The sequence below is a fragment of the Enoplosus armatus genome, chromosome 4 (assembly GCF_043641665.1).
Source record: "Enoplosus armatus isolate fEnoArm2 chromosome 4, fEnoArm2.hap1, whole genome shotgun sequence".
Lineage (NCBI taxonomy): Eukaryota > Metazoa > Chordata > Actinopteri > Centrarchiformes > Enoplosidae > Enoplosus > Enoplosus armatus.
The window spans coordinates 745,549-766,827 of NC_092183.1; the positions used below are offsets into that span (position 1 = coordinate 745,549).

The 21,279-nt window shown below is 43.1% G+C and overlaps 1 protein-coding gene across 8 annotated transcripts; it reads left to right on the top strand.

The window, feature by feature from the left end:
- The first annotated feature begins 471 nt into the window (after positions 1-471).
- LOC139283904 (far upstream element-binding protein 3-like) lies at positions 472-20,819 on the top strand. Of its 8 annotated transcripts, none has more exons than XM_070903983.1 (19): positions 472-571; positions 4,951-5,059; positions 5,967-6,000; positions 6,255-6,304; positions 7,225-7,296; positions 7,630-7,687; positions 7,769-7,931; positions 8,030-8,128; positions 9,666-9,767; positions 9,869-9,986; positions 10,602-10,702; positions 10,795-10,933; positions 13,364-13,524; positions 13,913-13,983; positions 14,460-14,545; positions 14,822-14,890; positions 15,445-15,516; positions 17,234-17,331; positions 17,525-20,819. In XM_070903983.1, exons 1-19 carry the CDS (start codon positions 479-481, stop codon positions 17,531-17,533), a joined length of 1,704 nt encoding a protein of 567 aa, XP_070760084.1. In that variant the 5' UTR covers positions 472-478; the 3' UTR covers positions 17,534-20,819. The 8 variants fall into 8 exon arrangements, with proteins under 8 accessions (XP_070760084.1, XP_070760088.1, XP_070760087.1 ...); XM_070903987.1 differs by having other exon boundaries at positions 9,884-9,986; XM_070903986.1 differs by having other exon boundaries at positions 6,258-6,304.
- Positions 20,820-21,279: the final 460 nt, after the last annotated feature.

The window sequence follows — 21,279 nt, forward strand, 5'->3', positions numbered from 1 at the left end:
CATTATTGAATTCATGTAATTATTTATTAGTTTAGTTTTCTGATAAATGTTTCGCCACATTACTACATGTCTCTCTCAATGACGCAGCCCATGTTTATATGTTATTGTACTGATGAGTGTTTCTATTTCATGGCCAAAAAACGGTTGTTCAATAAAGTTTATCTAAGAGAAAAAAACTGGATCATCAAAATCTTTATCTGGAAAGAAAATCACGTGCTTACGTTAATAACACCTTGACTTTGTTTGTAATTAGTCTAATTCACCTCGGCGCTGCGTCTTTTTATTCTTTCACCTTTAATATCTCCTTCTTCTCAGATAATATTTGCACTCTCAGAGATCTACTTCCTTGTGGGTTCTGAAGAAGCCTTCAGAGTGAGACCTCTCGCCTCTATTCGCTCTCTGAAGGCAGCTTCAGCTCAGTTAGCAGCCCGAGCTAATCCGGCTATCAGCTAACAGCTAACGGCTAGCTAGTGGCGCTATGATGGCGGAGCTGGTGCAGGGACAGGCCTCGATGAACCAGCCGGGGCTGAAGTCTGACGGCCTAGCCGATGTTTTACAGAGGGCCCGGCAGGTAACAACTCCACTGGGGTTCAGCACACATCCGTTCCGGGCCGAACCGGGCCGGTTTGATCGAGCCAAAGCACTTTTATTCGAATTCGCCCGTGTTGAGCTGCTGCTACTCCTAACTTATGCGCTCCGTCAACACACTCTCGCGCACACACTCACACGGACACACACTAGCATGCTAACTAGCTCGGAAAGCAGTTCAGAGTTGGACTTGTGGCCGGTTTTGCACACTTTATCCGGGCTGACACGACCCGGGAGTTAGTTTAGGGGGAGTTTGTGGAGCTGTCACCCGGAGGGGAGCGCAGTGGGACCGGGGGGGGGGGGGTGGGGGGGGCACGACAGAAGTTTGGCCACACGTGTCACTGAGGCAGACAACCTGTTGGGCTGCGAGACAGAAACACGGTCAAAAACCAGGCAGGACGAGAACAACTCAACTCGTCTTACTTCGCTTTAATGACCCACAAACTGTCCTAAACAGGCCAGGGGGGAGCGGTGAAACCCGGGTGTTCATACTGTGTTAAAGCCTCGTCCGCTTTCCAGCAGTTAATATGAGAGTTGGACCCCCCACCTCCCCTCCCCTCCCCTTATAGGCTGCTGTTTACTGTAAGTTGGTTAGAAACTAGGCTGGCGTTATGCAACAGCCTCAGAGCCATATACAGCGGAGTGGAGGTGTGTCTGCTTCCTATAGAGAGACAGACAGGACATTTAACCACCTCAGTGTGTTTCAGTGGGACCCAGCAGGGTGTTTCTGTATGTGCAGACACGGCCTGAGGTGCAGTTTGTTGTGAGCAGGTGTTGATATTATTTAAACTGAAACTGTGTCTTTCTGCAGGCCGTCACTGGCAGGCTGCGTTCAGACACTGGTCAAACTGGTTAAAACTAGATTACACTACTGATTTCTACACAGTCGGATTCATGTGACGGTTTGTTTGAGTTTAATTCACTAACAATTCAACATTTTGGGAAATGGTCTCAGTGGATGTTCAGACTGAAATCGGCCCTGTGTTAAAACAACGCAGGGGGTGAGACATGAGACACAATCCGAGAAGTCCAGTTTGAGTAACAGATCCATGAGTTTGAAGGTTTATCAGACTCTAAAACTCTCACAGAGGTCTATAATACTGCGACCCGGGATTTTACAGCTCTAGAAAGTTTTCACAGCGGCAATTAATTTATCTTTTATCGCCACGATCGCGAGGTTAACTGCAGAAACACAGCATTCACGTTACAGCAGTCCACCAGGAATGTGTGCTTGCATGCATGTGATTGGGCAAAGCAGCGTCTGGCTGGATGTCGTCGCATTGCTGCAAATTTTGGTTCAACTTTTCTGACGCTGTGTTTTGAGCGCTGGCCTCCTGCTGCGTCGCAGGACTGGTTCAATTCAAATAGGTGACGGAAAGACGGTCTGAACGTGGCCTCAGTCTCTTTCTGTCTGAGGGTGAGAGGTTCACATGGATTCAGTCTGTCTGTGTGTTCAGGATGGGGTTAGCCTAGCTTAGCATAAAGACTCTAAGCAGGGGGAAACAGCTAGCCTCTGACACTGTGCAGACACTGAATGATGTAGTTGAAGGTGAACGTTGTGTTAACTCGTGTCACTCTCATTAAATGTCTTTCTGTCACTGATATTAAAACAAGTTGACTACAGTTTATAACAGGTCGTTTGGCAGCAGCCATGTTGGAAAATCTGATCACTGAGCAGCTCAAACTGCAGACAGGCGACCAAAATGTCTCAGAAGTCATCAGATTATTGATCGTTCAGATGATTAATCAGGTGTTGTGACCACCGTCAAACTGATCACCAAACAACCGCTCTGAAATGTGTGTTAAAGTCAGGTTTAGTCTGTACAGCGTCAGAACACTGATTAACATGTTGCATCTGGTTTGTGGTTTGTGTTGCAAGCTGGAACTATTTCTTGTTGAACAGTACATCCATCCGCCCAGGTGAGCTCAGGTTTTGTACCTCAGTGTTGTTGCTGCCTCACTTTTGATTATCTTGAAAAAGAAATGTTTAATCTTGATGGGGTTTTCCTGGTTAAATAAAGATGACGTTTAAAAAAGAAAAAAAAAAAAAAACAGATTAGTGATAGCTAAGCTAATGGGGCTAACCATAGCTACATATTAGCCCTTTATGGCATCGGGGACATATTTTATTAAGTATTTTTAAGACGTTACAGTGCAGCGGCTCTGTTGGAAACAGATATGATGGTTGGAAATCTCACCGTAAACGCACTACAGGAAAACAGCAGGTCTGAGATCAGTGTTCTGTAGCCTCACTGTACGAAGAGTGACGTTCAACATGATGCTTCCATCTATCGCAAGCTAACATTACCTAGCAACTTCGATAACCTTAGATGCATCACGTGCATTTCCCCCTTAAATAAGCAATATTATTAGTTTTAATTGATTTGGTTGTTGTTGAAACAATGTGCCGCATTACAAGGCTGTAAGACTCAGGAGCCAATCAGGACTTTTTTTCAATGAATGAAAGTTTTAACTGGAAGAATTCGACTTCTGTATAACAAGTCAAACACGTTCTATCTTTATTAATACTGAGGTGTTCAGACGTCACAGTCCAGTTCAGCAGCAGATCCTCGTGTATCAGCAACATGTTTCAGCTTTTAGGAACACTCGCGAGTAAACACACTGACAGCTGATGAACTCCTCACCGAAACAAAGATCCTGTTTGTTCCCAGAGTTCATCCTGACTGTAAATCTGAGGTGGCCTCCACACGAACGTTACTGTAACATCAGGAGTCGTTGGAGGAGGTATCGAGGAGCGCTTGTGTGGCGTAGCGTTAATCCTTTGTTTTGCAGCAGTGAAGAGTTCTGTGGTTGAATCCTAGCCTCTTTAGCCTTCTTGTGTATATACGTTTATTATTGATTAATCAGACAATCATTTCTCTGATGAATCACTTAATCTGTTGATCTATGAAATGTCATAATAGTGAAAAAAATGTCCGTTACAACTTCTCAGATGCCAAGATATTCCGTTTACTGATATAAAACAGAAAAGCAGAACATCCTCCTGTTTGAGAAGCTGGAGCATCTTTTCACTGTTTAGCTTCATAAAGACTGAATCGATGAGTTAATCTTCAAAATGTCAATCTTTTCTGTGGATCGATTAATCGACTAATCGGCTCAGCCCTGGTCTCCACTGACGTCAGGAGACATTGTCACATTTTTATAAAACATGATATTAGTCTTAAGCTATGCTATTAAGCGCATTTAAAGAGTGAAGTGTCGTCAGTAACACCGATAAGGAGACGCGTCGGCTCGGCAGATGATTGGTTGATCAGTCAAATCAAACGTTCACGCTTGGTTTGATGCAAAGGATCTCCCTACTAATTGAAGGTGACCTCAGAGAGGTGTCAGTCCACATCTGAAGATTATAATATGGTATCAGTCCTATTGTTCAAACAATAACCTGAGTCGTGTCGTCAGAGTGAGGCTGTACAGGTGTTAACAGGTGTGAAGGGATTCAGGTCGTCCTGTGTGTGTGTGTGTTGTTGACTGTATTTTGCAGTGTGTTCTCAGCCAAGGTGAGGTCAGCTAGCAGCTATAAGCTAATAGCTGTGTGTGAGCTGTTGACTCAGTAGCTCTGCAGTCAATAGACAGACGAGAAGAAGCTAAAGGACTCCTGAAACACGTTTCTCACATCTGAAGCTGATGAGAAAAATCCACCTGACCAATCTGTGATGATGCATCAGATTGTCAGATGTTCTTCAGGTTTAAACAACACAGCTATCTGTCGCGTAACCGCTCACACTGTGACTGTTATCTAGTTTTGATAACTGTGTCCGGGATTAGTGCAAAAGTAAAGCTAGATTTATTGATCTGCATTAAGGTCTTCATCGTACTTGCGGCTGCTACGTATGTAGCTTGGTGTGCACCTCCTCAAACATTTAGAAAAACGAACTAAAGACTAGCAGTCGGGGCTATGGCGTAGACAGAGATACCATGTGAACTGTGATTGGCTGCTTGTGTGAGGAGGGAGGAAGAAAACATTGCGAGTGATCATGAGCTCTGACAGTGTGAACAGAACCATTTGGTTCCATCCTCCTGTCAGCAGGTCTCTGACTGTTGTCCTCTCACTTTAAATGGCTCATTGTCTCATTTACAAACTCTGACTGACTGTTTCTACCTGTTGGTCTTGAAGACTTGCTGCAGTCTGACATGTTCATGCCTTTAGCAGACCTCAGATACTCGAGTCACATGACTTGGCCTACATTACTTTTTTTTAAGTGTATCATCACTTTTAGTTCATTAGCTCTGTTGCTACTACGTCATCCTGTCTGCCATGTTAGCTTTGAGCTGCGTGTCCGGCCATGAGTTTGTCTCTCCTCATATCCAGATGTTACTGCTGTTTCTTTCTGTGTCTGTCAGATGGTGGGAAAGATGGGCGGAGAAGCCATGTCCCACCTCAACAGCTCCTCAGGAAGCGTCGAGCCCTCGCTGTACTACCCCGGCCAGAAGAGACCAGGAGAGGACGGAGGTGAGGAGGAGTCCTTCATTCACGAAATGATCAGAAATAATAAGTATTTCTTAAATATGCGTTTTCCATGTAGAACTAGAACATAAAGCAGCATGTTTTTCCATTAAATATATTCATGTATATCACATATTGATATTATTAGACATCCTGCACAATATGAAATATGTATGATATAAAGTCCTGAATCTGCTCATATTTGTGTAACTCTGGTTTGATTTTCTATTTCAGTTTCCACTTGAAACCAGAACTTTACTTTCCTGTGTGTCAGTCTGTATTTGGATTTCCCAGAAGCCTGAGTGTCTTCTTGTTATCATGTTTGACTGAATAGTGTTATGAGTTTCAGTTTTGAAAAATGAAACTTTCTTTGTGAGGAGTTTTTTTCTTTAAGGTGATGGAGAGTGAAAGTGACGTTAAGGTTCAGTTAAGAGGAACAACGTGGAGCTCACATATATAATGTACTGTCGAAGAAATACTTTATCATTGTTATTTGCCCTAAAATGATGCTGGACAATATTAAAGTTGGTGGAAGACGTTGATTTACAGTTTTCATTCAACAGTAGCTGGTCATGTGATCATACAGTCATGTGATGCAGAGCAGACGTATTGATGAGGACTTCAGTCTGCTGCTTCAAACACAGTCGTGTTCGTCTTTTTATGGCATCAGAATCAGAAATACTTTATAGATCCCTGGGGGGAAATTGTGTTTGTTGACAATTAAAAACAGAATAATACCAGCCTGAGTCTCACTTGCTTTGCTGCTGCGGCTGTAAAGTGGAACCTGTCCTGTTTCTTCTTCTGTGGTTTGTTGTAAATCCAGACTCACTGTTGGTTTCTGTCAGCAGCTCCATCAGATCACTTATACCGGAGCAAAACATGCACTCATGTCTAATCTCTTTCTGTCTCTCAGTAGGTAACCAGCTAGCAGCCATGGGGCATCAAAGGTACTGCAACACTTCATATTGATTACACACACACACACACACACACACACATGACGTGTGTTCAGCATCATAGTCTTGTTTGCATCAGTTTGTGGGTGTCGGGGTGTAACAGTAGATAAGTGTTTATAGATCTGTCCTCCTACAGTCATCATCATCATAATCACTTATTGACACACACACACACACACTCACTGTGGGTTTTCTGTGTGACCAGGATGTTAATGTGTGTGTGTGTGTGTGTGTGTGTGTTGCAGCAGGGTAATCACAGAGGATTACAAGGTCCCCGACAGGATGGTTGGCTTCAGTGAGTATGACCTCCGACCTTTCAGTCCTTCCTGCTGATCAGGGCTGCGTTCAGCCCCGACAGAAAGTAGCAAAGCGTTTATTTAAACAGAAATGGTGGTGTGTTGAACGCCCTGTTGAGTAACTCGAGCGTTCGCTGTTATTTTCAAATGAAAAAAGGGAAAATGTTCCTCAAAAGTTTCACACTGTTTGGAGGAAACGTCGTTTCTCACCAGCTCTGCTAGAACCTTTAACTTGCTCTTGATTTCTAACCTAGAACATTGTCAATTAGCATAGAAGCCTTCCAGCGCTGTCACACCAGATATTAAGGACAGAAGACGACAGAGGTATTAGCCTAACCCTAATAATGGCAGAACGTCATTATTGGGATCAGACACTGACATTGTTTACTACCTGACAGAACAGGCTTTTTATATATTACTGAGGTCTTCTGCTAAATTCGGCATCATGTTTCACTCATTAGAACTTAGATTTAATAAATCAGCAATAATAAAAGTTGTAAACTGCGTCGTTTATGCAAACAAGCATTAACTGGGAAACACCACATAGATCCTAGCTTGAATGTTAAACCTGACCTAAAACATTTCCACGTGGTGTAGAACCCACGTAACCCAGGTAAGACACCTAACAGACCCCTCCACCTGACCTGTAACCAGATTAAGACCAATCTCAAACCTTTCAGCTGTCCTGGAACCTTTGTCATATTTACCTAGAACCTTTTAACCTGAGCCAGAACCCATTAATCTAACCAGAACTCTTCCACGTGAACCTTCTACTTATCCTAGATCCTTGAGCTTTACGCCTGAGAACATTTATGGCTGACCCAGAACCTTTTCACCTGACCTAGATTGAGGATAGTAAACTGTCAAACAAAAGAAAGAAGATGTCATAGAAAGTTTCTCTCCTCTCCTCCTCCTCCAGTTATTGGCAGAGGAGGTGAACAGATCACCAGGATCCAGTTGGAGTCCGGCTGCAAGATCCAGATTGCTTCTGGTGAGACGGACTGACTGTCCAGGCTTTGTTGTGGTTTCCATGTTTTACTCTGGTGTCGCTGCTTGTTTGTGGAAGTTAATTACTTTGTGCAAACATGTCAAAGGAGACTTCTTCAAACAGCTGGTTCAAAGAGATGACTGCTGCTGCCTTTCCTCTTCTCTGATTGGTCCGTTGTTTTAAAACTGATACTAATTAACTCTGAAGTTTTAAAGTTAAATGTAGTTAAACTTTAGACACCTTTCAGAAACACTCGACCAACCAGCTGGGAGCATTTCAGAAAGATAACGGACACATGTTGACTTACTGTGTGTGTGTGTGTGTGTGTGTGTTCAGACAGCGGAGGTCTGATGGAGCGGCCATGTTCCCTGACTGGAACTCCAGAGAGCATCGAGTGAGTTTCTAAACCTCCACCTTCACCTCCTCTAATAACCTCGCCTCCTCGCCGCCTCTAATGACGTGTTTGTGCGTACAGGCAGGCAAAGCGGCTGCTGATCCAAATTGTGGATCGCTGTAGAAACGGCCCGGGTTTCCATGGTGACGGGGAAGGCGGGGCCTCGGTGCAGGAGATGCTGATCCCGGCCAGTAAGGTCGGGCTGGTGATTGGCCGAGGAGGAGACACCATCAAACAGCTGCAGGTAGAGAGATTGACAGTATGAAACGGGGGCGGGGGGAGAAGTGCATCTACTGCTGGGTATACAGACTACTGAGGTGTGTGTGTGTGTGTGTGTGTCAGGAGCGAGCAGGCGTGAAGATGATGATGATCCAGGACGGGCCGATGCCGACAGGAGCCGACAAACCTCTCCGTATCTCTGGAGACCCGTACAAAGTGCAGGTAAAAACACAAGAACCACGCTGGCTTACACTGATGTGGTCCTGCTTGGTAGGAGGAGAACTGTAGCCAACCCGGGTCGGTCTCTTCCCTCAAACCACGCTGGATCCTGCTCTGAACTGAACCTGTGAGACTGTGGGGCTGGTGACCAGGAGTTTAGTTTTACTCAGCCGTGTTGTATCATTTGCTGATTTCTTTACATCATACAAGCTGAATATTTTCCCTGCTTCGCATTAGAGTCTTCACACCAGCAGAGCAGCAGGAGGTTTGATGTTCGTTGAGCAGATCAGTTTTAAATATTGCAGGGATGAATAGTACAAACAGAAACAGCCACAGTGAGCTGCTGATGAAGAGCTGCTGATGAAGAGCTGCAGGCGACAGGCTGTCACTGTGGTCTGTGAGAACCAGCACCTTGCTGTGTCGGTCACGGTGGCTCATCAGCTCGGTACACGTTCCCTAATCAAAAAACTTGACATTGACATAGTTCCCTAACCCTCTAAACCATAGGTCACTAACAGGCAGACCGCGGTCCGAGTCCGGACCCAGACGCCGTCCTATACGGACCCGGACCTATAATCAATAAATTATTAAGGGGTTTTAAATTTTGACGGGGCGCTTCCATTTTAACCGGCTCAGCTTTTCTAGTCTTTGCGGCGCTGGTTCAGCGGCTCAAGAAACTTACAGACGAATTGCATACGAGTTACGCCAGCCCACGTGACGCTACTCAGCCAATCAAATCTGTGCATTCCAGGCGATAAACACTGCGACTCTGAATACAGACAGACGAGAGAGGTGAGAGGCGAGTGACTGATGATAAAGACGAGTGAACGACACGGAGAGAGAGACTGTGAAGTGAATGTGAAACAGTTAACAAAGAAAAAGGGAAACTCGAGCTGCTGCTACACTTTATTTTGTTTTTCTAAAATTAAACACTATTTTAAGATGCGCAATTTTTCAAAAGCTATTTTATTTATTTTCTCTGTTTTATTTTGAAATGCAGCCCTTCTTTTACTTAATGAGAGAAGAACATTATACATATCTACAGTATTATATATCTGTAGAGTTCAATGTTAAGTGTTTTTGAATTGTACTTTCTTTATTTGATTTGACAGTCAGTTGTTGATGACATGCAGACGTTGATATAACTACTAGGCTACTTCAATATATATCACACTAAATCACAACGCAAGTTAGACATTATGATGTTCCGGACCTTTGCTTGAGGACATTTTCTCTAACTGGACCTCTTCGAACTTTAGTTCCCCTGATCTAAACCGTCAGTAATTCTGACCTAAACCCTAAAACCAAGTCTGACCCAATCAAAAAGCCCTCTGAAGAGGTAGAAGAATAATATCCCCAAATTACAGAAACGTCCTCATTTTTGAAAATGTCCTCAAGGTTTAAAAGTACAAGAGTACGTATACACACAAACAAACTTCAGATAATGCTAAATCTCATACTTAAGCATCTGACATCTAATTGTTTACCTCCTCTCCTGTCCTTGTTTCCTCTCCTTGTCTCCTTGTCTCCTCCCCTTCAGGCAGCGAGGGAGTTGGTGTTGGAGGTGATTAGGGAGAAGGACGGAGACTTTAGATCCGGACGCAACGACTTCAGCGCCCGTCTGGGCGGAACCAACCTGGATGTACGAAACCCACAAACACACACACGCTGTTAGCATTTGTTAGCAGCTAGCATGTATGAGTGTCTGTTGAATCACTTTTTAAAAGGTACATTCATGTCTAGTCTGTCCCTCTGCAGGTTCCAGTTCCCAGGTTTGCTGTTGGCATTGTGATTGGCAGGAATGGAGAAATGATCAAGAAGATCCAGAATGATGCAGGGGTCCGCATCCAGTTTAAAGCAGGTCTGTTTACACCAGTGAATCCAGATAATGCGGGTCTGTTTACACCAGGATAAACCAGGTAACAACTGGTCTGTTGTAAACTGTATTACTGGAGAAATTATCAAGATCCAGAATGATGCAGGTGTCTGAATCCAGTTGCTAAAAGTATCCCATTTAAACTGGTGTTTGATTTACACAGTTCAAAACTAGTCTGTTCACACCAGGACAATCCAGTTTAAAACTAGTCTCTTTAAACAGGTGCATTAGCATAGTCTGATCTAGTTTAAAACTATCTGTCTCCAAGTGTAATTGAGATCAAAACTGGTCTGTTTACACCAGTAAAATCCAGTTTAAACTGCCTTCTTTAAATCATTATAATCCAGTCACATCTAATCCAGTTTCAAACTAGTATTTCCAAGCAATTATAAGTATAATTCAGATTAAAGGTCTGTGTGACTAAAATAAATTAAATTCAAAGTTTGTTTACACAAGTATAAAGAAATGTAAGGAAGGTGTACTGCATGTTTACACCAATATAATCCAGATTAAACCAGTCTGTTTATGACTGTATGATTCAGATTAAAGGGTGTTGACCCAACCACCTTTTGACCTTGGACTTCTTTGTGTGTCCTCCAGATGATGGCATCAGTCCTGAGCGTGTTGCCATGGTGATGGGTCAGCCAGACCGCTGTCAGCATGCTGTCCACCTCATCAATGAGCTCATCCAGACCGCTCAGGTAACACACACACACAGGTAGGGGAGTTTACTCCGAACTCTGAGGATGTCCACAGTACTCTCTTCACTTTATGTGTATGTTTGTTTTTGTAGGAGCGTGATGGTTTTGGCTCGGCCCTGCGGGGAGGGAGAGTCAGAGGTCGTGGTGATTGGACTATGGGCTCTCCTGGTCCTCTACAGGAAGTGACCTACACCATCCCTGCTGACAAGTGTGGCCTGGTTATCGGCAAAGGTAGGAGAGGGAATCTGTTTCAGACCACTTCACAGTGATCTGTGGGAAGTATTCACACCCCCATCTGCGTGTTTTGTTGACTAAAATGGATATTTGGCTTCCTGATGTGGTTGTGTTTGGGAATAATCAGCTGGTGTTATCTCCTGTGACAGCAGTCTGGCACACAAATCTCTGATATCTGTAAAACCTCTTGAACAACCCTGTCAGGTTTCTCATGTTGTGACCATTAAAGTGTTTTGTTAGTGTTATGATGGTGTGAACAGAAGGTAAGTCCTCTTAATATTAGTTATCTGCTGATACGAGTCCAATCGTATAATTATTTAAATAGCAACAGAAGATATGCAATGTTGGTTAAATATGTATCTGACACACTGAAGCAACAGGTGAAGTCTACTGACTTTGCCGTGGAGCGCAGTAAAGAGACGCAGTGGAGCGCAGTAAAGAGACGCAGTGCAGCGCAGTAAAGAGACGCAGTGGAGCGCAGTAAAGTCACAGCAGCAAAGACAGAAAGGTGCAGAAACACACAGCAGACAAGCACTGTGTCAATAAGAATTAGAAGTATTTAAAAAAAACAAAGACGCAGTAGAGACGCAGTAAAGAGACGCAGTAGAGCGCGTATTTCTTTATTTTCAGAATGATTTATTATTAAATGTCGTCAGTGCTGAACAGCTGAGGATTTAATGTCTTTGTCTTTATTTTAATGTGTTCTGATCTCTGCAGCCTGTAAACTGCTGAGGACTCATGTGGCTCGAGCCCCAAAATAAAAACCACAACGAACAACAACAAATGTAAAAGATTCAGGATGAGAGCTCCATCAGTGCCATTCAGCCTCCATTTAAAAACATCACCCATTCACCAGCCTGTGTGTGTGTGTGTGTGTGTGTGTGTGTGTGTGTGTGTGTGTGTGTGTGTGTGTGGAGGTCAAGAGGGTCGAGCAGCAGCTTCCAAAATAAAAGCAACAGAAAAAAGAAATGTCAAGTACTGAGTGTTTACACACCATATGGTCTGTGTGTGTGTGTGTGCGCACACTCTGGTGGTCTATTGTGTGTCAGGACTTTCTATTGGACAATACTGGTGAATGTCTTACTGTCCACACACACACACACACACTCTTTCACTGAAGCCTGTTGTCATTAGACGAACTGATTCTTTTGGTATCAGATTCAGTTAAAAAGTGAATGAAAATTGATTTTAAATAGAAGACAATAGATGACATATTTGAATCAAAGTAAGAATTAGTTTATTAATGAGTAATGTGTGGAGTAATATTTGACTTGTCAGCTAATTATTAATACGTTGTCAGACATAATGAGTAAAAAATAAACTATTAGAAGTATATGAAGTAAAAATAGAAACATAGAAGCTATAGAGACAGCAGTTAAACTCAAGTTTACAAGGCAGCAGTACACATACACACAGTACACACGACCAGCGAATACTGCAGTACTGTCTCAGGTGAAGTAACACAGTGGTGAGATTAGTACATGTAAAGTAACATGATACCATCTACAGCAAACACCAGAATAATATATAATCTGATTAAATAATGAGACTTGGTGTTTGCCTGTATCCATATAGAAATAGAATATAATTTAATGAAACAGTATAACATATTAACCCAATGTTATAAAATATATACATATTTAATGTAACTATAATTCATGATTACATGTATATGGTGTGCAATATTTGCAGATCAGTCCAAACCATTAATATGTTTCTGTTCATCAACTAATAAATTAATAAATTGTTTCAGCTCTAATTTGAATGTAACACAGCTGACGGAGACACGAGAACATTTTTCAAGTCAAATATTATCAGTCACGAACTCAAGTAGGCTAAAACACATTTTACACCTTTTAAACATCAGTATAGAAAAACAGCAGTCACAACTTTATTTTATTTATATATATATATACTATTATAATAATTATATGTAAATAAAAAAAAAATATATATAATACAGTGCTGCTAGAAATAAAACATTAGAAACAAGATTTTTAGGATTTGAATAAAAACGCATGTCTGATGAAGTCTGAACAAATTTAGATTGAAAACAGGGTGAGGGTGAAAACATTCAGACCGGTTCGCTTTCCTCCTTTCACCTCATAAAAGGTCCTGACCATGACCTCAGGATATTCTGCTGACCAGCAGGAGGAGAGTGGTTGCACTGGTTACACTGGTTCAACCAACAGCTGACTGCAGCCACGCTTTAGCGTCTGTTGTAGATCAGCCTCCACAACTCTGTTGTTCACTAAGAGAAGAAAAGGACCGGAGCTCACCGGCTGACCTGCAGCATTAATTAAGACAACAGGCACATAAAACATAATCAACCCAGAACAGGTGGACAGATCGCTGTGTTAAAGTTAAAAATCAGATGAATGCAGAAGTGTTCAACATGCTGCTCTGATGCGCTCTGTGTGTTTATAGGCGGAGAAACCATTAAGAGTATTAACCAGCAGTCTGGAGCTCATGTGGAGCTCCAGAGGAACCCTCCCCCCTCCACCGACCCCAACACCCGGGTCTTCACCATCAGAGGCACCGCCCAGCAGATGGACCTGGCCCGCCAGCTCATAGACGACAAGATCGGGGTACGCAAAACAAACGCACCTCAGCCAGTTTGAACTCATCATACCAGTAAAGTCTCAATCCAGACTTATTATCACTGAGTCTGGCTTAAGTGTTGATTCTGACTGGAACACCTCAGAACATAAACCTCGATGAAGCAGATCTTTTGGGTGTTCTGATGAATTTGGTGGCATTTTTTATTTCATAAATAGTCTGTGTTTTATTTATTAAGTCTTCCAACAGACTTAAATAAATAAATAACACGCTTCTTAACACTAAACTCGAAACACAGTAGATATTAATATATTGATGTGAAATAGTACATGGCAGCAGATTTAAGGTGGAATGTGTTCAATGTTTGGATTGAAAGTGATGAAACAGAATAAATTCTACTTTGTCTCTCCTCTTCAGGGTTCAGGTATTATGAGTAATGGAGGTTTTGGCTTCAGTCCCTTCACCCAGGGCCCTGCTACACACCAGAAGTAAGACACACACACACACACACACACACAAGTTTTGATTTGAGGCTGTCAGATTTTGTGATGAGTGGCGGCTGAACTGAAGCGCTATGATGGAAATAGAAACATGCAGCAGAGGCTCCCGTCACGTGCCTGCAGCAGAACGACCAGCTATAAACTTCACATACTGTACTTGTATTTGTATTAATTGCATTGGCTGTATTAGTATTATTAGTATTAGTGTCTGTGTAGCTAAATCAGGTACAAACATAAATGTAATAAACTCAATATTCAAACTGGCTCTTACACTGACTCATCACACAGTGGCTTGGGCACCATTTCCTGCTGTATTGTGATTGGTTGGTTTGTAGTTGTGGGTCATAGCAGCTAAAGATGTCACCACGTCATGAAGAAAGTACATGAGTGAACAGGTGAATGTTGCTGTGAGTGGCTGTACCTGCAGAGTGTGTTTTATGGAGCTGTGTGTGTTGTGTGTGTAGCTGTGGCAGCGGCCAGACCTTCCTGACTGGTGTCTGGGGAAACACCTACCAGACCAGCTGGCAGAACCCTGGACAACAAGACCCTGGTAACTAACACGCACGCGCACACACACACACACGCACGCACGCACGCACACACACACACACACACACACGCACACACACTTTTCACCGCAGCGTGAGTTCGTTCACACTTTGTGTCCCAGTACAAACCAGTTTACAGTGTAGAGACAGTATTTAGGTGTGCACCTACACATGCAGATACACACACACACACACACACACACTGGTTTGAGTCCAGCGGTTAAGACTCTGTTTGTGTGTGTGTGTGTGTGTGTGTGTGTGTGTGTGTGTGTGTGTAGGTCACAGTATGGCTCAGACAGGACAGATGGACTACTCTAAAGCATGGGAGCAGTACTATAAGAAGCTAGGCAAGTCCACACACACACACACACACACACACACACACAGCTGGGTGATACACAGGTTCTATTGGAGCAGGTTGTCGTCTGTTTAGTTGAGAGAAACTCTCTGAAGTTGTGAGTCTGATCACTGACCAGCAGACAGGAGGAAGCCACTGGACCTCTCTGCTCTGTGTTAACCAGTAAAGGATCATTCAGCACTTCAGGAATAAATTACAGGAATACTTTGTACAATAAATGAACCTTTAAGGGTTTTTGTCTCTGGGTGTTTATGAAGTACAGTACAGACCTGGGATCAGATGTTTTTGCTCAGCCTCCACTCGGTCCTTTCACGGACTTCATGTCAGTCGTGCAGCGTGTTGTCTGAAAACACAGTCGTCCCACCAGGCCGCCAAAAACAAATGACTATGCAGCAAATGTTCTGACTTTTAATCCCAAGAGCTGTTCTGAAGCTAGTTTACGTGGACTGGTTGAACTTCCTGTCTGTTCTGAGTGGTGGAGGTGATCCAGTAAGCTCAGTGTAAACACTGTCAGACTTACTGTCTGGTTTTGTGTGTTTGTAGGTCAGCAGAACCAGCCTCAGAGCTTGATGACAGACTACAGTAAGGCCTGGGAGGACTACTACAAGAAACAAAGTACGACGTCCGTCCGTCTGTCTGTCTGTCTGTTCTTCCAGTAACAAAGTTTAGCAAAGAATGTGGATATTAAACATGAGGGTGTGGCTTGGTTCTTTGATTATTTGTGATTTTGCGGTCCATTCAGTGTAACAGAAAATGTAGGCTAGATAGATATATGCTTGATTTTCAACTCTAGTGTGTGTGTTTAGAGGATATTCACTGTAAATAAAAAATAGATTAACATTAAAATAGATTTATAAAAAAACATTTTTTTCAGTTACTGGAAAAACATGCAAAGGAGGTGAAAGGACTTTAATCAGCCCTGCATACCGCCCCAACAACCAGCACCACTAAGACAGGGCAGACTGTGTGTTGCCTGAGAGGCGAAGCCCAGGGCCAAAAAGTCAAACAATATCTCCTTGCAGTCAGAGAAAATGTGGAATTCACAAGAAAACTGGGGCGAGCATGTCCCAGCATCCCCGGTGGAGGTTAGGCCTCCGTAAACAACCGACAGTCACAACCTGACGGCCAAAAGACGCTTGGAGAGAAATGAACCACGTGGTCCCAAAAGAGCCCCAAACATCTCTGATTCCGCTCAGTTAAAGTCGGACTTGAGCTCAAAAATAAACTGGACGGACACACTGAGCTGAGATCAGTGACGCTGACAGCTGCTGTTTGTTTCATGTCGGGAACAGAAAAGTCATTAAAGCGGCTCCCATGAATCTTTCTATAACTGACGTCTGAGCTGACAGTGTGTCGGTGTCTTTCAGCTCCTGGTTTATCTGTTCTGGTTCACTCTCAGCTCCTGGTCTGTCTGTCCTAGTTCACTCTCAGCTCCTGGTTTATCTGTCCTGGTTCACTCTCAGGTCCTGGTTTATCTGTCCTGGTTCACTCTCAGGTCCTGGTTTATCTGTTCTGGTTCACTCTCAGCTCCTGGTCTGTCTGTCCTAGTTCACTCTCAGGTCCTGGTTTATCTGTCCTGGTTCACTCTCAGGTCCTGGTCTGTCTGTTCTGGTTCACTCTCAGGTCCTGGTCTGTCTGTTCTGGTTCACTCTCAGGTCCTGGTCTATCTGTCCTGGTTCACTCTCGGCTCCTGGTTTATCTGTCCTGGTTCACTCTCAGCTCCTGGTTTATCTGTTCTGGTTCACTCTCAGCTCCTGGTCTGTCTGTCCTAGTTCACTCTCAGGTCCTGGTTTATCTGTCCTGGTTCACTCTCAGGTCCTGGTCTGTCTGTTCTGGTTCACTCTCAGGTCCTGGTCTGTCTGTTCTGGTTCACTCTCAGGTCCTGGTCTATCTGTCCTGGTTCACTCTCGGCTCCTGGTTTATCTGTCCTGGTTCACTCTCGGCTCCTGGTTTATCTGTTCTGGTTCACTCTCAGCTCCTGGTCTGTCTGTCCTAGTTCACTCTCAGCTCCTGGTTTATCTGTCCTGGTTCACTCTCAGGTCCTGGTTTATCTGACCTGGTTCACAGACAGCAGACAGACTCAGTTAGAGACCAGTTGCTGGACATAGTGCAGCATTTAGCAGCTACAGAGACCAGAAACAGAGCTAGCAGAGAGAGAATACTGGACTTCATCCATCAGGAGACACAAACGCGGATCCTGTTGTAACTGCTGCATGTGAAAATAAGCCGTTCACCTTCAAGGTGATGATGTGTTAATGTGTGAACGTCTGAAAGGTCTTCAAACAGCAACAGAGACGTCGATGTGTCCTCATGTTCTTCTGTGTATCTGCAGGTCAGTCGTCTCAGCAGAGTTCGGTGCCAGACTACACTGCAGCGTTAGCAGAATACTACAGACAGCAGCCCTACCTGTGGAACCCCGCCCAGATACAGGTAACACACAGGAAGCGGATTAGGAACCTGCCAGCTTACCTGTAGTTCACCTGTTACAGGTTCTGGTTTGTAGTTTACATCAGACGGGTGCTGAAACAGGACCTTCTGCTGGTCCGGGAACCATCAGGGAGGAATTTAAACCTCACAACCTGTAAACAACACTGAACAGTGATGTCATTTCCTGTCTCTTTAGGATCACTAGAGGCTCCTCCGTCACCGGTCAAGGCCTCGGATGGTCGCCGACGGCAACCGAATCGGGGTTTCCTAGCAACGCTCTGCCGCTTCCTCCTTCCTTTTGTAGAGAAAAACTAAGGATTAACTGAAAAATCACGAACTCTTTTCTTTCTGTTTTTTAACCTTACAAAGTTGATATTTTGTCGGGCAGATTTTTTTGGACTAGCCTCTGGTCTCTCCACAGTGTAGACCTGGTTTTTCTTTTTGTTTTGTTTTTTATCAAACTTGAACTTAAAGATGTATCAGTGTGGCTTTGAACAAAAAAAATCCAGTATAATCTATATTTTGTCTAGTTTTATTTTCCAATAAGAAAACGGTATAAGGCTTAGCAGTCTTGAGTAAGAAAATCAGATATTATTATTATTATTATTATTATTATTATTATTATTTTGTTTATGATAATGTTTTAAAGCATGCGACAGATTGTGTGTGACTCTCAGTTTTGTTTTTTTTTATTTTGGCATAGAAATATTTTAATAGCGTCAGATGGAAATTTAATGTTTTACCGTCAGAGACAAAACTGTTTTTTGTACTAAATTTGTGCTCGCTGGGTCTGTTTGTTCTTGATCTAATTTTACCTGTTTAGTCGCCATCTTGGAGGTGCAATGACGCGTTTATTGTTTTCTTTTGGTTTGATGATAGTTCTTATTCCTGTATCTCTATAGTGATTCTTTAGTTTTTATGATGTAATGATGAATAAATGACGATTTATATTGCGTTGTCTAAAGCCAGATCTCTCTGTGGTCAAACACTTTGTGTCCTCCACAGGATCTAACCTCCAGCCGACATCGTGTTTCCCTGCCTCAACTTTCATTACAAAAAGGGGGGAAATTTACTATTTTCTTACAAAGTGAAACTTTATTATTGTTGTAACTTAGTTCTGCATTTCTACTTTGCCGATTTGTTTGTAGAAGAAGTGTTAGGAGCTGAACAATGAAGTTATCGATTCTATTAGAGATGTATTAGGTAAACGAGCGTGTTCGCTGAACGCACAAGTTAGCTAAACGTGTGTTAGCTGAACAATGTTTGTTAGCAAAAAGATGTGTGTTACCTCAACTGTGTGTTAGCTGAATGAACGTGGTGGTTGAACTGTTTCTGTTAGCTGTATGGTGCGTTTGTCAGCAGAACGAATGTGGTGGCTGAAGTGATTTTTGTTAGCTGTGTTTTATTAGCTAAATGGTGCCTATTAGCTGAATGTAACTGAAAGATGTCTCTAAGTGTTAAAAGATTTGTTGTCTGAACAATATGTGTTTGTGTTAGCTAAGCGGTGTTAGCATTGAAAGGTAGCTTAACAGTGGGTATTTTTTTAGTCAACATGCGCGTTACTAATTTTTGTTAGTTGAGTGAATGGTGGTTTTGGTGTGTGTGTCAGCAGAATGTGTCGCTGTTAGCTGTTGACATGTGCGCTAACTTAACTTGCATCATGCTGCTCTCACGACATATTGCATAGACTGTAAATAGCCAGCGAGAAAAAACGTCCACATCGGACTCCAAGTTGTAATTCCAAGCCGGAGATATTGTGAATTTCTGAAGATATCTCCCATTTCAAAGAAAAATGTACACAACTGTCAGCAAACCGGTGACAAAGTGTCTCCAGAAAACTTTCACTGATCACTAAATAAAACCCAATATAAACACTAATATAATCCATTTAGCTAATTAACAAATAAAAATAAAATCTATGCGCTGTTTGCATCTAATTTTACTTGCTAACAGAACAGCGGTAATAATGTAAAACAATTGAAAATAGCAAATTTAGGCTTAAAATCCATCTGGTCTAACTACATGGCTAGCAGAGGGGTGAACATCTTTGAATAATATATCGGCGTTCCCAAATTGTCCCCGATTCTCCCGACATGGCGTGAATGCAGCATTAGCTGAATGTTTGTTAGCTAAACTGTGTGATGTGAACATGTGTGGCTAATCTTGTGAGTTAGCTGAACGGTGTGTACGTTAAGGCTGGATTAAGCTTCTTGAACATTTAGGTTGGCGAAAGCACCTCCCAACAGGATGTTGGATCTACCAGTTGGCTCGTTTAACGCACGTTGTTCTGATTTGGAAGACTTGAGTCAGCGTACAGTTACCCACAATAACCTCCTTTGCATAAATTCACAGAGGCGTTCGTGTACCCTTTGTAGAGGTCCATTTCCAGCTTTAGCTGTATGCTTGTTAGCATTGTGCGTTGTCTGTCTGGTGTGTGTTTTTGTGCGTTAGCCGAACGTTGTGTGTTTGTTGGCTGAGCGTTGTGTGTGTCAGACCACAGAGAGGTTTGTCTTGCGTTGAGGGAGATCTGGCTGTTGTTGAGTTGAATATTGAATCAGTGGTTCTGCTTCTTGTATGTGTGACGATGATGACGATAATAATAATAATGACGACGATAATAATGAGTTCTCCTGTACAGGGGTCTATTTAAATCTGTTCATCCAGTTATGAATATTCAGTTTGTCGATAAGATAATATGGTTTGTGTAAATTTCCACTCTGGCGGGTGTTCTCCAGTTAAAAATGTACTTTGTTATCCTGTTAAAAATGAGATTGTTTAATTCACATGTTGTGTCTAACCGATTTGCAAAGAGAAGTTGAGTATGTGTTATATTCTCAAGACTGCTAGGCTAACTGTCTCTATCTCTTCTCCTTGTCTTTCTGTCTGTCTGTCTGGACGCCGCTACGTTAACAAGTTGTTGTGCTCATTTTTCAACACGTCTGTAATCGGACCATGTGATTACAGCTGAGCGTTATCGTCACAGGCGTGTTGAACAGTCCCACAGCTCGTTAGCATGGCGGCTCTGAGGCGAGGAGAGCTGTAGTGAGGGGTCCCCCCCCCCCCCGAAAAATAATCAAAAAACACCAGAGTGGACGGTGGCCTGTTGTTCAGTTCCAGGCTCAGTGTGGACTGTTAGGACCTGCACTGGGTCTAAACCAGTAACCAACTGGTCAGCGAGGTCACACCAAGCCTCCCAACGTTCCAGAACCAGGACTGGACAAGACATCACCCGTCCACTCCGGTTTAGATCTTCCTAGTCCCGACCCCCCATCCTGAAGGGGTGACGGGGAGCTTTTTGGATTCATGGTTTCTGTTGTTTTTCTAATGGACAGACGTCCTAACTGTAACCTGCAGATTTTTCTATTAGATTCTATTGACAGATAGAGTTGTGTATGAACCCGAGCCACGAGACTGTCGGTGGCCGAGGAAGAGGAAGATGGATGATGATGATGATTAACATGAGGGCTAATAAACAGGCTCATTCTTTCTGACTGGCTGTGTTTTTATCTCCTGATACACAAAAGATAAAGTAGCCAGAAAGTCCTGGAAAACTGTGATGTCCTTAGTTTTTTGTTCCGATGTCCTCCCAGAAGCTCAACTTCCAGCTCTGTTCAATGACGTGAAGCTGAAATCTCTGATCGTGTTCATTTTTAATTACTTTAAGGTCACTGCAGATTTCTGAAGTTAAATAAAGTTGAACTTACTGAAGTCAGACTCAAAGGAATAGTGTGGCATTTTGGGAAGTCGTCTGTTTCTGGACTGCTTTTTGACTCTGAGCAGTAACTTCCTGGAGTCTCCACTGGTTGCCAGGCAACTGGTTTCAGCGTTAGAGGTGCTGGTAGGTGGATTTTGTTACCTTTGGACAGAGCCAGGCTAGCTGTTGCCCCCCTTTTCCAGTCTTTATGCTAAGCTAAGCTAACCAGCTTCTGGCTGTAGCCTTATATTTAATGG

What these genes read in the sequence shown, in the direction of transcription:
- LOC139283904 (XM_070903983.1), top strand. Translation starts at nt 479, where the DNA reads ATGATGGCGGAGCTGGTGCAGGGACAGGCCTCGATGAACCAGCCGGGG. An exon ending in GGAACTCCAGAGAGCATCGA is followed by an intron (nt 7,688 to 7,768) that starts GTGAGTTTCTAA and finishes TTGTGCGTACAG; the next exon opens with GCAGGCAAAGCGGCTGCTGA. An exon ending in CCCTGGACAACAAGACCCTG is followed by an intron (nt 14,546 to 14,821) that starts GTAACTAACACG and finishes GTGTGTGTGTAG; the next exon opens with GTCACAGTATGGCTCAGACA.